Here is an 18,048-nt window from a genome sequence, read left to right on the forward strand (position 1 = left end):
AAAATACTATGGTATCCTCAAGGGACCACGGCTGGGGCTGTAAGCCCCGACTATTTTGGCACAACCACAAATACTAGGGACGCAAGTCCGAACTAACTTATAAGCTCGATGTTTGACCGTTATAATCTAATTAGTTTTGCGAATGACTAAAAAAGATTTTGGTAGAATACGAACCAGCCGATCAAACAACAAAACGAAAACGAAAAAGATTGAGTCCCGGCCGTAGACCGGGGTGATACCTAGTATATATATATATATGTTGATCCTTGACTAATTAGTTACATAGAGAGTGAGGATTAATGATTATATGGACGGAAGGAGGACAAAGTCATAGAATGGCTATTTGACAATTGCGTGAAGGGAAGGTATACATATTACACACTCATCGTCCATGCAGTGAATGATATCAATAGTTTAATCTGCTCATCAACTTCTCTGTAACCACATACACTTTTCACGGGCTAATTAACATATGCATGAACTAGCTAAGTTGCAAGTTGTATCCCCAACTTATATATAAACACATGCACTACACTACATTGATCAAACACAGTTCAAGAAGTACCATAACTATTAATAATTATGAGTTCATTTTCTTTTTGTTTTTTTCCCCTCTTGTTGTAATGATTTCAGTAGTGTGTTTTGGTTGTGAAAGAGTACTCGCAGAAGCTAGTGTTGGATTTGATAACAACTATAAAATAACGTGGGGAAATAACCATGTTTCCACTCTTGATGGAGGACAAACTATCCAGCTCGCCATGGACAATTCCTCCGGATCAGGTTTTGCATCAAAGCTGAGTTACGGTTCTGGATATTTTCGTTTGAGGATGAAATTACCTAATAAAAACTCAGCTGGAGTTGTTACAGCTTTTTATGTAAGAATTGATAATACACCAATTAATTTAGCTCTCTCTTGTTGATAGCTTTGTCATTGATACATTATGAAATGCATGCAGCTGCGATCACGTGGAAGGGCACATGATGAGCTTGATTTCGAATTCTTGGGTGATAAAGAAGGGAAGCCCTACAGAGTTCAAACAAATGTATTTGCAAATGGCGGAGGAAATAGAGAGCAGCGGATAACACTTTGGTTTGATGCCACTTCTGCTTATCATAATTACAAGATCCTTTGGAACCCATATCAAGTTGTGTAAGTTCCTCCTAACTCTCCCCATCACTCGAACTTATAATTAGACCGAATCATAATTAGTATTTGGATCGTAAATTTTTGTATGTCCTGATGTCTTGATCCTGTGTTTCTCCATTATAGTGTTTGGGTCGTTGACTCGTTAGTCAACTTGGTCAAATAACTGATAGATAGTCAGAAATGATGGATGAATTCTCATTTGATTTTTATTAAAATATGTTTTGGCAGGTTTTTTGTAGACCATACCCCCATAAGAGTCTTCAGGAACAAAGCATCTATTGGAGTGAATTACCCAACAAAGCCCATGCATATAGAAGCAAGTCTATGGAATGGAGATAGTTGGGCAACAGATGGAGGTCAAACAAAGATTGACTGGACTCAAGCACCATTTGCGGCTTACTTCCAGAAATTCAATATTGATGGTTGTGCTATTGGTCTTTCATCAAATCAAAAGGCACCCGATGGGAAGAATCCTGACTGTTATTCTTCAAAGTTTTGGTGGAATAATAGAAGCAAGTATTGGAGATTAAGTTCTCAACAACAGAAGGCATACAAAAATGTGAAGAAAAATCTCATGTATTATGATTATTGTTCTGACCTTCCTAGGTTCCCTAAACTTCCCAAAGAGTGCCCCCAATGACAGGATTTTAATATGTACACTCATTTATTTGGTTTTATTTTAATTCCATGTTAATATCTAGAATTGAGTGTGCCCATGAGCCCTTAAGGCCTTAACCATCCCACTTGACTTTGGCCTGCAATGTCCGAAACTGGGAAAAAGGACATGTTGCCGCAATAAAAATACAGTACTTCAGAGATAGCAGTAAATGAAAGTTTTTTCCCTTTCGACCAAGATTTTTGTATACCCAGTTTTCAGAATTTTAACAGAAAAACAGAATTTTCAGGCTACAATCAAATACAAAGACCAGAGTGCAGACAATGCAAAATTAACAGACAACATAACTTACTTTACATGAATAAAAAGTGCAAGATGCAATCAAACACAAGCGAGGGATTCATCATACCGGTAAGCACTATATTTTGGAGCTGTAACTCGAGCACCACCATGCAGTTTCTTGAAACTCATTTCCTTAAGGTCGTAAGATATAATTTTATCTGGTAAACTTATCACTAAATTTGACGATACTTCATCTTCTTCGATAAGCAGTATAGAGAAATCATAACGTGCTCGAACCATTTCCGGGTAGGCAATTGCCAAATCTTGAAGATCGACATGATACTTCACAGTCCAGCATGTGTAATCAATATCCATTTCCAAGATATCGAATCGTGTTGCACTGGAATCATGAACCTCAGCAAAATACAAATGCCCATTGCACACTCCAAAATACTCACACTTGACCTTCTTACTGTCAAATCCATCAGCAGGTATTGGTGGTGATGGCATTGTCTGTAGCAATTCATGACTGGCATTAAAATATAACGAACAAGTTCTGCTAATCCAATGTAGTGAACCATTCCAAAACACACCAGTGGGACTAGAAAACGTATTCACTGGTGCAGAGAACCCATCTCTGTGTAATCTCCAGGAACCTGTTTTCGAAGAGTATGTTTCAATCTGAAATGTAACTCCATCATTGGAAGTCCAAATAAAAATGACTTCATAGTAACTTGATCTTAGCGGATCGAAAACCATGTTAACACTACAAATCCGTTTAAAAGCGCTTGATTTTCTAAACGGAGATGGATGAAGAGGTTTGAAACATTTTGTTGAGGATTATATACGTAATAATTGAAATCACCGTAATAAGTTCTGTAGCTCCTACAAATGAATAAACCATGGATCATTGTTGAAAGCAAGGGTTTCAAATGGGGCTGATGAATCACTATATTTCCTTACATTAAGGAAGAAAATGAAGGTTTTAAAAGGAAGAAGTCCAGTAAGTTGTCTCCCATCAAACATATTAAAACCTTTGGGTGGGTAGCCTACTGTTACTTGTAGAATGAACAATCGAGGGACTAGTGGGGAACCGCGAGTTTGCTTACGGTAATGATCACGGAAGAATTCAGGACTGGAGATTACAGAAAGCCATTCTTTTGAAATAGATTTGAATCTGAGCAGGGATTTCACTGGTAAACACAAGAAAATTTCTCTTAACAGATCTGTGTTGCTACTAACCTGAATTGATGACGCTGAAAATAAAGATGTCAACGATAACAAATTCTCATTTGATATACCTTCAGAAGAACGAGAAGGAGATATAAAGAACCATGGCTGTTTCAAGGATAAGAAACTCATTAAGAAGAATGAAATAGTTCGAAATTTCTTTACTGAATTGGATTGAGTTTTCAAGGGTACAGAGGAAGAAGATGATTATGAGTAGTCAATAAGTCTGATCATACTTATTCTATCTTAACATTAGAGCTATGCTTAATGGTTAAGTCAATAAGTCTGACCATACTTGAGTATAAAAGCTAGCAGAATAAAGAAGACTTAATGGTCAAGTCTTGACCATCCTGTGAGATGCCCTGAGTTCTGCTTACATAGCTGACTCATCTGAAAATCTGGCTTGATTGAATCTTACTCATCTGAAAATCTGGCTTGATTGAATCTTACTCATCTGAATCTGGCTCAAAAATCTTCGTAGAGCAAGAAATAAGAACATCATTGTACACTGTTCAGAGATAAATCGAGTGATTCAGGTATAGAATTTTACCTAACTTAAAAGCCTAAAAATCAGATGTGTTATGCAAGCAAAACACTGAGTCAGATATCATAAAAATGAATAACCAGTCTGAATTATGGCTCAGGGAAGTCAGAGCAGAGTAAGATGTCAGACGCCGAATTAGGAAAAACTAACACGCTTAAATCTTCAAAATCGAAGTACTCCTAATTGGCTAATCACTTTACTTCTCTCCATTATCAAAGTCAATAATTAATTTTTAATTTGCTTAATATATTCATTTAAAGAATAATTAAGAGATGCATACCGAATATACTAACTTGGAACGGGTACCGATAAAAATGTCTTCCCGCCTTCTCATCATGTATATCCTCAGCAATGACACAGCATTAGAACTGCAAATGAACAGAAAAATACAAAATGGGTTGATACTTGATAATTGGTGTATACTGAGAAAATAACCAAAAATATGTTCAAGCCAAAATCTAAAGCATTTGGGACCTGGAATGGGAACAAAACACAAGCCATTGTATTAATAGTACACAAACTTCTTGGTTCAAACAAATACATTGATATACACACACAAAATAAAGGCATACAGTAATCAAACACTTGAAAGTGTCGGAATATATTGATAGGCATCATAATATCGGTACAATTTCGAAACATTTCCATGAATTTGTGATAAATCATGCAGTTTGATGAACCTGCAGCTCCTGATATCATAAGAAATGATCTTATCTTGTATCTGTAACACCAATGACGATGATTCTTCTTCTTCATGAACAAGTAATACTGAGAATCTAGAATGATTCAATAACTCTGGTCTTTCGAAGTATAAAGCTGTTAATGCTTCAAGATTAACATGATACTTCACATTCCACCCACTGTAATCACTCTCCATCTCCAAGATGTCAAATCTAGTTATGCTGGAACCACTCGTCTGAATAAGGTTCAAATGACCTTGGCAGACCCCAAAATACTCGACCCTAATTTTATCAATTCCAGGATTGGTAGGTGGCATTGGCATTACCTTTATTAAATCTTGATCAATATCAAAATAAAAGGAAAAATTCCGTAAGCTTATCCAATGCAATGAACCATTCCAAAATACACCAGAAGTGTAGAACATAATTTTAGGTGCAGGCACAGGACATCCAGAAACCCACCAAGAGTCTGTACTGGAAGAGTAGATTTCAATATGATGATTAACCATATCGTTTCTCCAAATGCAAACAACTTTGTAATGAGGTGATTGGAGAGGGTCAAAAGCTAAGCTAGCACTGCAAATCCAAAGGTAACCATGTTCATTCACTTGAGGTCTAGACAATACCTTGAAATGCTTCGTAACGGGGCTGTAGACGTAGTATCTCGGTTGACCAATAGCTGACCTGGTACTGCTGCAACAAAAGAGACCATTACAAGATTGTTCAATCCTTATACTTGCTTGAACATTCACAAAAGTTAAAGTTTTCACAGGAGCAGATTCAGTGACTTTTCCATCAAGAACGATGTATTCAATTTCCTGGTTGACACCTGATGAACATTTTGTTAAGAACAATCCCTCGACTGAGGGGAGCTTTCGAAGGCAATAGTTTTGAACAAAAAGTGGTTCAGAGATGATAGATAGCCATTGTTTGGATACAGATTTAGAAACTGCGAGAGATTTTGGTGGTAGACGCGACAGAATTTCACTTAAAAGATCAGTATTATTGGCTACAATTGAAATCGCCGACAATGTCAATGATGTTGGTAAAGAAATTTCAGGCGACAAATTATCACCTGAAATCTCATCAATAATCATGATAATTTTTTATGCAAAAATCATTCAGAACAAAACTGATTTCAGAAGAGGATGAATGAGTTAGAAACTGATGTTAGTCTTCATATAGATTTTTACAATGAGATTGGGCTAAAATTGTTGACTAAGTTTAAGAACAATAAGTGAAGGAGTTGGCAAAATTATTAAACAAACAAAGAGTAGTGGTCCAAATGTACTGAAACAAAGAAACAGTCGAAAGAGTCAAAAACTCACCAGTTTTTTTGGTTTCTTACTTGAAATTAGGTTTCATGTAACCATCATAGCATGAAAATGCTAGATTTGAGTAATATTTCTTGTCATTCTTCTGTTTTAGGCCTTTCACGCAACCCTTTGTAAGGTTTCCTTGACTTCCGTTGCCACCTGAAGTGGAAAGCTGAAAGCGCTAGCTTGACAAGAACCATATTCATGATTTATTTAGCAGTAGTTTAACTTTTTTGATGGGTTAGAACATTTCAATCAGAGGTTTATAAATATGGTATCTTGAGATGACAATGCTAAAAATAAAGAATATGCTTTTATGATGCTTTTAGAATAAAAAAAAATTATTAAAATTTAGAACATGTTAGCAACTTTGCACTAGGAAAGGGCCTAACTTTTTGCAAGAACACAGTCACACTTGAAAAATGCCCCAGAAAAAGAGCAGATAATACCTCGACAAACTCAAGTAGCGTAAAAAGAGTCTTTCAGAGCACAGTGATTATTGGTTTTCACCAAAAGGGAACTCACCACAAATTATACCAAAGTAGATACTGAAAGGAAGACTTACTTTCGACTTTCGAGCTTGAGCTAAAGGAAACGCAGCATGAGCGCAGACTCAAAGATCAATTTCCTTTCAACCATCACTGCTCTTGAGATAACATAACATCCATAGCTCTATTTTTGTGATTATTAATCAAAGAACCTTAACTAGTCATTCCGAAACTTCAAATAAGTGAATGAAACAGTTAAATGGGGAAAATGGAAAAGAATCAAGAGTTACAAAGCGGTGGATAGACTAAAATGCCCAATATAGTTTGATAAGTGAAATTTTCATTATTATGCCACCTGACAAAAATGGTTAAATACAGAACAACTTGAAAGTTGCACACCTGTACTCTTGTAAGCATCCGTGGCATTGGCATTATCTTTGTACGTCTCAATCAAAATCGAAAAATTAAAGAAGGAATTCCTCAAGCTGATTCAATGTAGTGAACCACTCCAAAAGATACCAGTAGCATAGAGTATATCATCAGATGCATGAAATGCCAAAGAAGACATCCAGACACCCTAAAACTGTTTGTTTCGGAAGGGTATATTCCTATATCATGATTAACAGTCTAGTGATGTGATTTCAAGGGATTGAAACTATGTAAACAACTACCTAGTGACGTGATTTCAAGAGGTCGAAAACTATGCAAGCACTAAAATTAATCAGCTAGAAACAATTGAAAGTCACTAAGACACAGAATGTTGATAGGGTTGGCAATGCCATACCAAACAAACAGTTTTATAAGGGGTCAAAGAGAACAATGCAAAGAAGTAATAAAAAATCACCTCATTACCTTATCCCCCAGCATGTGTAGATACTTCAACATCACTTCAAAGCCAGCAACCTTCCCTGCACTCTCCTTCCATAAGAAAACTCCTCGCCAGTCACCACCTCCACTGGAAAGCCAAAAGAGCTCGGTCCGGTCTCATAAAGCACTTAAATTTTGCCAATAATTTCAGTATTACCAGATTCTTCATGGTTTCCCCATTAATTCTACACTTTCTTAAGCTGAAACCTTTCCCTGCATTCTCCTACCATAAGACAAGACGATTCCTCGCCAATCACCACCTCTACTGGGAAGCTGTAAGAGCAATTAAATTTCACCAGCAATTCCAGTATTACCCGATTCTTCGTAGTTTCCCCAGTAATTCCACAATTTCTTAAACTGAAACCTTCCTCTACATTCTCCTACTATTAGACAACTCCTCGCCAGTCACCACCTCCCCTGGGAAGCTGTAAAAGCTCGGTCCGCAACACAAAATCCTACATTGGGTTTCATCAAATTTCCCAATATAACATTCTAGATTGAAAATTTAACCTCGCCAATGTGGACTACTATAAACAAGTTACAACAACAATCAACTTCAGTGATTTGTTAACACTAGTAATGGATCCCTGTGAAGTGTTTTCTTAAAACCCCAATTAGTCATTTTGCTAATTTGCCCAGACCTTATTCAATCCAAAACCTAATAATTCAAATTGGGGTTGCAAATTAAATACAACACTAGACACAAATGGATTTTGCAAAGCACTTACGGAGCTGAAACAATACGAAATATTTCTTCCAGATGGATGGATGCCCCAATGCAAAGAACAAACTCCTCTTCCTTGTTTGATTCGTGTACCCAAAATATTTGCTTTTTGAAGGACAAGCGGTTTGGGACCTATGGGCTGGTTTGCCCTTTGCACACAGCACAAGTGAAATAATTTTACCATATGCATACAAGGGTAGTTACGGTAATCTCCCTAGGAAAAACCGACCCGAGTTTACTTTCCTAAAACTCATTTCAGTTTTTTTCTCTCTCTCACTCACTCTTCCTTCTCTTCACTACATAGCGCCGCCGTTTCCATCTTCAGATCTAACACCATCACCGCTATTATCCACCGCCGTCACCCCTAAATCAATCGATGGGATACAAATGGAATATGGGTTTTGTGTCTCATATTCCTTATGGAGAGAGAGGAACAGAAAATGGTGATATTCTTTGGTATAGGCGGAATCGGAAATGCGTTATGTGGATGTACAAGTTCTCTGTTCGTTCCTGTCTTCATTCTTGTTTGCCACCGTTATCAGCATATGTGGTAGAGTAAGTGTCTGAAGACGGCTGAAATTAGTTTTAAATCTAATTTTGTATGACTAATTTAATCAAAATTCTCTTGCTCTTAATCCAGAGCTTGGCTGTGCCTGAGTCATTCGTAGACATCAGCACTGAGCAACGCTACCACCGCTAATAAAAGACGTTTACTTGGAAAGTGGATGCTGAAAAATTGGTCCTGCAGCAACCAAATGTTTAAGTTATTCGAGCTTTGGGTTTCAAGTATTTGTTTTTTTCATGACATCTAGGTTTTGGAAACAAACATGGAGACATGTCGTTTAGGTTCTCCTTACTGTGAAGCAATGTATCTGACTATAAGTCTTGGATTGTTACATTAAGGTTTACTTAAATGTATATGCAAACATTTACGATGTCGTTATCTAGTAATGGATGATTGAGAATTTCAGCTAGAGAGAAGTCCTAATTGTTACAACTAAAATGTACCCATTTCAGGAGGGACCTAACTGAGCACAAGGATTTCATGTTCTCATACCTCAACGAATGCAAGTCTGTCGCACATGCATTTGACCTTACTCTGGCTGGGATTTCGGTTGAGTCATCAAAATTCCGTAAGCATGTCCATGTAGCTGTCAGCGACAAGCCAAGGGGAAGGAACAACCTTCCTCCGCAGTTGTTAGACGAGATGAATGTCATTGCCTCTCGGTATGAAGGTTCATTCCACACTGAGGAGGTTAGGCTCAGGTGTCTTGCTAATATCACAGCTGTGTAGTATTTTTGATTCCACCTGATTTCTACCTACATTTGTTTGCTCTGGTTGCCCGCCATTAGCACACTTTTTGTTAAAAATGTTCCTGGTAAATAAATTATATCATGACTTCTATTTGGTGCAGAGATTCGGAATGTTATAGCTTGAACATACCCTAACATGATTCTTCCTAAAATTGCGATGTTGAGAAAAAGCATCTGACGCGATTGGATCAAATTTTAGTTGAAAAGGCTTAAAGATAGTGCTTGTGATGCTGATCGCGTAATGGATGAATTCTCTTATGTAACTCCTTGAGATCAAGTCCTAATTGAAAAAAGCTTCACGATAGTGCTTTCAATGCTGATGCCATAATGGATGAATTCTCCTAGGAAACCTCTTGCGTCTACACCAATAGATGCGTAGGGTCTCATGTATCGCCAGGTAGTACAACGATGTGCTACTTAAAATTGATTGTATTTTAAGTATACTTACACTCTTAGAGGGATGTTTAATTTTGATGTTATAAGGGATTTGTAAATTGGTGATCGTTATCCTGTTATTGATATTAGTTACTTCCCTAGGTATGCAAAGATTCCATGTTCTAAACCCATGCTGATGGATTTCTTTTGCAGTATCATTCAAGGAATGCAGAATTTGGGTAATGAGGGTGTGAAGAAGGAAGAAGAGGGTTGTCCTGTGACCTGTTTCTGTCAAGGAAGGAGGACGCTTTTGCTCACATGTCTTATGTATACGCATGATTTCAGTCTTTTTTCGAGTATATATGGTGCTGCTGTTTGCTTCTTCAAAGTAGCCTCTGTTTTAAATTTTCGAGTTACTGCTTCTGGAACTCACTAACTTATGTAAAACTGCCAAACTTTGATTTCTACGCAAAGAATTTTACATTTACATCAGGAAGTTCTTATAGTAGTTCTCTCGTACAGTTTTGTTAATAGTGTCTGGTGTGAAATGAAACCCTTTGTCGTCTGTTTCTTAGCAGTAATAATCTCTTTACTGCTCTCAAGTGACAAAAGTTTCGCTCTTAGTTTATAACTCATTTTATTGGCTTGATTAGGGTATATACTTAGATCAGCTAGGGATGACGTCGACCTTCAACAACAGAGCCTTTTGCTGACAAACTTTAATCAGTGGGAACTACGATCTTCTCAGAACCTTCGAAGACAAAGGTGAAGCTCTGCCTAAGAACTGAAGATAAACAAAACTAGAAACCATGTTTGTGCAGAAATGCAGATAATTGCGGTACTTATGAATGTATTAGCTTTGTCTTTGTAACAATTTTACTAAAAATTCACAAGGCAATGAAGTTTACTGCTGTAGTATTGGTAGTTGTTGCGGTGAGTTGTCTAACTCGCTGCTGCAACAGCACCTATTATAATTATAAGCTTGAGAAAATAAACATACTTGGAAATGATTACGGACCTGCTTGGTATCCTGTATTCCTGTAGGCTTGATGGTATTGAACTTGATGAGAAAATTGTGCCTGCCTGAACACTTCTGGAATGCATGCATTATTTTGTGCACCAAAATCTTTTTACAAGGCACTAAAGTTTCTCAAAGTTGGTTTCATCTGAGGGAGATAGACAGACCAAAGAAGATTCACAATTGGCTCAACAACAAAGTCTTCATTAGCTTTTAAAAAATTTACAAACAATCACAAACTCGCTAAATAATTCACATATCTCCGTATCCAGTTTTCAGTAATCTACATTGGTAATCTCAGACAAAATTTCTTCACTTTCCGGGTGCAAAGTTGGTGGCGTAATTCCAAGCATTGTTGCTAACGGGATCGGCCAGGTGATCAGCTAAATTCTCCAATGGTCCCTTACCGGTCACAATTGCTTGAACAAAGAATCCAAAAATTGAAAACATTGCCAATCTCCCATTTTTAATCTCTTTTACCTTCAATTCAGCAAAAGCCTCTGGATCATCAGCAAGACCAAGAGGATCGAAACTACCACCTGGGTAAAGTGGGTCGACAACCTCTCCTAGCGGACCACCAGCAACACGGTAACCTTCGACTGCACCCATCAAGATAACTTGTGTAGCCCAGATTGCTAGAATACTCTGAGCATGAACCAAACTTGAGTTACCCAAGTAGTCCAATCCTCCCTCACTGAAAATCTGTGATCCAGCTTTGAACCATACGGCTTCTCCGAATTTAACACCGTTACGTGAAAGTAACTCAGGGAAGACACAGCCAAGAGCTCCAAGCATAGCCCATCTACAGTGAATAACTTCTAGCTCACGGTTTTTAGAGAAGGTTTCAGGGTCAGCAGAGAGCCCGGCGGTATCCCAACCGTAATCACCTGGAAATTCACCGGTGAGGTAAGATGGAGACTCACCAGAGAAGGGACCTAAGTACTTAACACGTCCGGCACCGTACCATGGGCTACCGGATGATACAGATTTGCTTGGCTTTGCTGTCTTTGCTGCTGCGGCCTTCTTTTGGAAGAGCATAGTGATTCTTCCTTCACCATTGACATCAGAAGCTGGTGAAAGCTTAACTGCCTTTCCAGCAAGAGATGGAGAAGAGAGAGCCATGGTTGAAGCAGCCATTGAGGGGTGTTGAACCCTGAACAAAGGAAATGAGTTGCAGTAAAAAGAAAGTAGAATGAGAAGGTTAATTTGTTTGTGTTATTATGTGGGTTTTGGCATTGGGATTTATACTTGCAGGCAGCATGGGTAAAGATAAGTAATTATCTTCATGGAATATCTCTAACTCTCTTCTCATTGGTTAGCAAGGTTCTCATTTGGCTCTGCAAGTTGCAGTGTCTGTACAGTTGGCTCTCTAAGATCCACCAATTCCAACTGAGTGATTTCTGTACCACACAAATTTTGAGATTTTTACCTGCGGAAGTGTCCGGTTGTTGCTAGATTCTTTTGGATTTTTTTTTCTAGCTAAGATTTCTGCACCACAATGTAGGATTTTCTGGCTTAGTGAAAAATCACAAAGAAAAATTTTATAAGGTGCAGTAATTAAGCACACAAAAAAAAAAGAATTACAGGTTTACTCTCTTCTAACGTTGTAGGGGTTAAATAACGCACACGTGAATAATCGTGCGAGACAACTGAGTTACTAAGGAGCGAATGAAGTCCGTACATAGCATATCTTAAATGACGGAATCAATGACGTCACAAAGTCATGAGTAAAGTGTGAGAGCTGTACGAAGTTGAGGAGCACGTGCGAGAAGACCAAATACATGGGTGCGAAGACATCGCATGCTAAATCCGAAAATAGGGGCTTTGTTAGCTGTCATCCACTATGTAAAATCCCTATATATATAGGACCAACCACCCTTGTGGTAAGGAGAGATCTTTTTGAGGGTGGAGATAGAACTTTAGGATAGAGAAAGTTATTTGTTTCCCAAGTTAGGGTTCTATCTATCATCTTTGTATTGATTTCTATACTTAATAAAATTATTTCTTAGTGTTCTTCATAATGTCTTCATAGTTTGATATATAAATTGTTTAAGGGGTGCAGTAGTAGGATTTTCTACTACTACATTTTGGCGCTAGAATACAACTCGGGATTGGGATTGGATCTGTTTGTGAAAATTTTAAGATGATTTTCTTTTTCAAAAATTTCTTTCAAAGTAAAGTTTCTTATTGTTCTTATTTGTGAAAAATTTTCCTTTCAACGTGAAATTTCTCATTGTTCTTGTTTTGAAGCTTAATTTGGAGTCACTCATTAAAGGCACATTTTAAAATTAAGAAAGAAGTTTTATAGAATAATCTTTGAGGCTATAAATATCCTTTTGAAAAACAAAGTTTAAAGATCTGAAAAAGATTTCCATATAGATAATTAGAGGAGTTATCCATAGATTTCAAGTAAAGGTTTCTTAAAAGAAAGAAGAACAAGTTGATGTGATAAAAGGAGCGAACAAGCATACATATAATGCAGGGAGCGAATAGATTCAGAGGAATAATAAAGGATGTCGGAGCAGAAAAATGAAGCAAACGCCTACGGCGCAATATGATAACAAAGTCAGGTATAAATACTATGGATTCCAGTAAAGGAATCACCAGACAGATCCAAAAGCGTGATAACGAAGGAAGGAAGATCTCGACGATCGAAAAGATGTCACCCTTACATGAATGGAAAAAGCAGAAGATCATGTTTGAAGTAGATGACATACCATGCAGAAGCTGGGGGCGAACAGATCCATTGGTAATAACTGTACCGGCGTGAAGAATGATAAAGAATGGCGGTGTGGAAAGCTCAGAGGAATGGAAGATAGAAAAAACTTTGATAGATACCGGGAGCTCAGCCGACATCTTGTTCTATCACACGTTCAAGGAGATGGGGTACAACGATACGGATTTACTACCAACTACATACAACATACATGGTTTCAACAAAACAATAACAAAACCGAAAGGGGAGTCAGTTATCAATATGCCGCTAGGAGAAATAGAGGTGAAGGTAACACTATGCGTAGTGGATGTGGAATCACCGTATAATATGATATTGGGAAGACCATGGCTACACGGCATAAAAGTAGTGGCATCTGCATTTCACGGATGTTTACGTTTCCCAATGCCGAGCGGAATAGGAGAGATTGTTGGAGATTCAGAAAGATCCAGTACATGCTATCAGATAGATGTGATGAATTATGAGGGCAGAGCCAAGAAGAGAAAAGATAAATGGCGAAAGGCGAAGGAGTCAAGAAAGGAGGAAGAATTCAGGGTGTACATGATACGAGCGAAAGAAGGAAGAGGCATACCGACCGAAATCCCAGACGAGGAAGGCGCACCAGCAAGAGAAATAAAAGAACCATCCCCGCTAAACGAACCTAAAGCAAATTTTTTTGCAGCGGATCCAACCAAGGAAGTAAACATAGGAACTGAAGAGGAGCCCAGAATGATAAGGATAGGGACAGGAATGGATGCAGAAGAAGAAGAGCAGACAATAAACCTTCTGCGAAAATATAATGATGTCTTCGCATGGGACATGGATGAAATGCCAGGGATGGATCCTGATATCGCATGTCACAGGTTAGACGTCAGGAAGGATATGCAACCGTTCAAGCAAAGAATAAGGAAAATAACAACCACATACCATCCGCAAATAGAAGCGGAGTTACAGAAGATGCTAGATGCAGACATAATTCGACTAGCAAAATACCCGGAGTGGATAGCAAACATGGTAGTGGTGCCGAAGAAGAACAAAGGGATAAGAATTTGCATCGATTTCAGCGATTTGAACAAGGCATGTCCAAAAGACAGCTATCCATTACCAGATATAAAACAGATGGTAGAGGCTGCCTCCGGATATAAAAGATTGTCACTTATGGACGGGTATAAAGGATACAATCAAATTCCATTAGCATAAGAATATCAGGAGCACACGGCTTTTTTCACACCCAGAGGATTATACTGTTACACTATAATACCTTTTGGATTGAAAAATGCTGGTGCGACGTACCAGAGAATGGTGGAAAAGGTATTCGCAGAATGGATTCAAAAAACTTTAGAGGTGTATGTTGATGACATGCTAGTGAAAATCAAAGAAATCGAAAATCATGTAACTCATTTGGAAGAAATATTTACGCGAATGCGGCAGTGAAAAATGAAGATAAACCCTGCGAAATGTATCTTCGGAGTGGCATCAGGGAAATTCCTAGGATATATATTGTATCAGAAAAGGAATACACGTAGATCCAGAGAAAGTGCAAGCAGTTCGCGACATGCCAACACCAGTGACATTGAAAGCTGAATGGACTTTTAGCCTCGTTGGTACGGTTCATTTCGCGCTCTTCAGATAAGTGCAAGCAATTCTTTAGCATTCTAAATAAAGAAGCCAAGTTCGAATGGACAGCCGAATGCGAAAATACAAGGCATAAAAAATTACTTAATGAACGTGTCTATTTTGCAGAAAGCTGAACCAGGAGAGGAGTTCTTATTATACTTGGCGTCGACACAACATGCATTAAGTGCAGTATTACTTCGCATAGATGGAGAAGTCGAGAAACCAATTTATTACATAAGCAAAACCTACAATGCAGCAGAAAAGAATTATACAAAGATTGAGAGACTCATCCTCGCGCTAGTATATGCAGCTCAAAAGCTTCGCACGTATTTTCAAGCCCATAAAATCAGAGTTCTTACAAAGGTAACAATTGAATCTGTGATGAAGAATTTAAAACGGTCTGGGAGAATAGAAAGATGGAACGCAAAGGTGGGAGAATTCCAAATAAAATATGAGATATTGTCGTCACCAAATTCACAAATTATCGTAGACTTTTTGGCAGAGTTCCCCTTAGAAGAAGATGAAAGTTTAGAAGACATGATGGAGATAGACGAAGAACAAGGGAACTCACAAAATCTATTAAGAGAACGAAATTCAAAAAGGTGGGCGATACTAGTTGATGGATCCGTAAACGGAGAAGGAAATGGAATCGGAATAGTAATTATATCACCATCTGTGGCAAGAATGACATATTCATTCAGGCTGGAGTTCGCATCAACAAACAATGAAACCGAGTATGAAGGAGTAATACATGTGTTGCGATTGGAAGTGGAAATGGAGTTAGATGACGTCAGAATAACCAGTGACTCACAACTAGTGATCAACCAAATATTGGGGATATACAGCACGAATGACCTTCATTACAGAAATGCAAGCTGCTCACGGAGGAGTTATCAGCACAAATAAAAAACATGGAGTGGAGACACATATGCAGGAAAGACAACATATTCGCAGACGCTTTGGAATTTCTCGCGTCAATGCTGGTAGATCCGACTGCGCGATAAATAAAGATTACAACACTTTGCCTGCCATCAATCAAAAAGGAAGGAGAAGCAGATGTAATGATGATAGAAGATGAAGAAGGAGAAAATGATGGAAACGAAGAAGATTGGAGATTGAATCTTCATTCATACTTGGAGAAGGGAGAAGTACCAAGAAACAGATTGGAAGCACACAAGATAAAAAGAAGAGCGACAAACTACGAGTTAAGAGATGGATCACTTTACCGCAGATCATTCCTTGGGCCTTCGCTCAGATGCTTGACGCGAAAAGAAGGAATAAAAATACTAAAGGCAATACATTATGGAGATGCAGGTGATCATAACGGAGGAAGATCATTGGCATACAAGACAAAGATACAAGGATACTACTGGCCATACATGCATGAAGACGCGAGGGAAGTATCTATACGGTACGAAGAATGTCATAGGCATGGAAACCGAATACATGCGCCTGGCGCGAACTTAATCTCATCAACCAGTGTTTGTCCATTCGCAAGATGGGATTTAGATATCGTGGGACCATTCATATCAGGGTCAGGCCAAAGAAGATATTTGATTGTCGCAACAGATTATTTCACAAAGTGGTCATTGGAAAAAGCAGTCCAACATATACGTGATAAGGACATTTTTACACTCATACTCGAGAATATCATCTGCAGATTCGGCATACCCGTGCAACTGGTGTCTGATAATGGAAAACAGTTTGAGGGAGAGAACATAGAAATGTTGTTAAATGCCTTCAAGATCCAGATTGGAAAATCAACTCCATTATATCCACAAAGTAATGGACAGGTTGAGGCAACTAATAAGACGCTTGCGAACATACTGAAGAAGTTGGAAAGGAACAACAAAGGATGGTGCGAGCAGATCCATAATGTCTTTTGGGAATATCGAACAACGCCAAGAGAAGCAACGGGGATGTCACCATTCTGTTTAACATACGGGGTAGAATTTGTATTACCAACCGAAGTCATCATACCAACGACAAAGAAAGAAGCTTGGGAGAAAAATCTAAACACAAGCATGATGCTAGCAAAGTTGGATGACATGGAAAACTATCACAAAAGATTGGCAAGGGAATACAACAAGCGTGTCAAACCAAGGGAATTTCAACCAGGTGAGATAGTGTTAAGAGAAATACCATCTTATTAATAGGGAGGTGACGGAAAACTGGAGAAGAAATGGGACGGCCCATATATAATCAAGCGAACTGTAGGAAATAGAGCGTACAAGTTTATGGACAAGGATGGAAAAGATGTTGGGAGAAGGCTCGATCATCCATGGAATAGATTGTACCTCAAAAAATATTATCCATAGGAGGTTTAATAGGGTAATGTGTTAGAAAGAAGAAGAGACAAGCTAATAATGTATGCACGAAGTTATGAATATAAAAAAATTATTTGCACCCTTCAAAACAATGATCTATAAAAATACAAACAGAAGAAAAAGGCAACGATAAGACCTCAAAATAAGACCTCAATAGGGGGCAATAAAATTTAAAACCTCTAACTAGGGAGGCTGGGTAACCAATTACGGCGTGCACCCTAGTTCTCCCTTGTGCAAGAGGCAAAATAAATAGGCCCTAACGCGCGTCATAATTGGGAAAAACCTAGTAATGCATGGCTCAGGCGAAAGCCATACCAACCCTGGGATCTGAGTCATGGAAAGTGGGGGTAAAATAAAAGCCTATCCGGTAGAGACTCCTTAGTTGCAAGGCTAAGGTACAAAGTTCTCTATTATGGAGTGTAGAAACCCGACCAGGGCGTCGCGGTACACGGTTGAGCTAAAGGCGCTGGGGGCGAGTGGGGCGTACCTCGCCGCTCTTAGCAAGTCTTGGCTATGATACACTCGGTCCTCAAGAAACCCCACATAGGGTGTGGTCTCGAAACCATAAGCCACATAGGCTAATGGATAAGAGACCGCGAAATCAACTGGTTGTTGCATCACTGGATGGGAGGAGCCCACTCCAAACCGGTAGGGGTACGTCTGCTTGAAGGGGCAACCAGGGGGAGATAAGGACGGCACCCTCCACTAGGGAGTTGAATTGTGTCAAAGACGTTAATATCACAAGGCTTTTACTCATGGGAGTAATTAGGCTTGTCGTATTAATGCACAT

At 38.6% G+C, this 18,048-nt stretch overlaps 3 protein-coding genes across 10 annotated transcripts; 1 reads left to right on the plus strand and 2 right to left on the minus strand.

Annotated features, from left to right (window-relative positions):
* The first annotated feature begins 524 nt into the window (after positions 1-524).
* On the plus strand, positions 525-1,929 carry LOC113296190 (xyloglucan endotransglucosylase/hydrolase protein 2-like). The gene is made up of 3 exons (XM_026544517.1): positions 525-875; positions 957-1,150; positions 1,376-1,929. Exons 1-3 carry the CDS (start codon positions 525-527, stop codon positions 1,785-1,787), a joined length of 957 nt encoding a protein of 318 aa, XP_026400302.1. The 3' UTR covers positions 1,788-1,929.
* Positions 1,930-1,965: 36 nt separating this feature from the next.
* Positions 1,966-8,447, minus strand: LOC113299918 (F-box protein At5g07610-like). 8 transcript variants are annotated; one of them, XM_026549037.1, is made up of 3 exons: positions 5,126-5,255; positions 4,100-4,187; positions 1,966-2,558 (listed from the first exon to the last, which is right to left on the minus strand). In XM_026549037.1, exons 1-3 carry the CDS (start codon positions 5,209-5,211, stop codon positions 2,145-2,147), a joined length of 588 nt encoding a protein of 195 aa, XP_026404822.1. In that variant the 5' UTR covers positions 5,212-5,255; the 3' UTR covers positions 1,966-2,144. The 8 variants fall into 8 exon arrangements, 7 of the variants coding, with proteins under 7 accessions (XP_026404822.1, XP_026404821.1, XP_026404820.1 ...); XM_026549036.1 differs by having other exon boundaries at positions 1,966-3,783; XM_026549035.1 differs by lacking the exons at positions 1,966-2,558; positions 4,100-4,187 and adding exons at positions 4,300-4,968; positions 7,156-8,447 and having other exon boundaries at positions 5,126-5,189.
* A 2,337-nt stretch (positions 8,448-10,784) lies between these two features.
* On the minus strand, positions 10,785-11,824 carry LOC113299919 (chlorophyll a-b binding protein of LHCII type 1-like). The gene has a single exon (XM_026549038.1). The coding sequence runs from the start codon at positions 11,736-11,738 to the stop codon at positions 10,914-10,916; it is 825 nt and encodes a 274-aa protein (XP_026404823.1). The 5' UTR covers positions 11,739-11,824; the 3' UTR covers positions 10,785-10,913.
* Between the last annotated feature and the right edge of the window lie 6,224 nt (positions 11,825-18,048).

Source organism: Papaver somniferum, chromosome 7, assembly GCF_003573695.1.
Source record: "Papaver somniferum cultivar HN1 chromosome 7, ASM357369v1, whole genome shotgun sequence".
NCBI classification, from domain to species: Eukaryota; Viridiplantae; Streptophyta; class Magnoliopsida; order Ranunculales; family Papaveraceae; genus Papaver; species Papaver somniferum.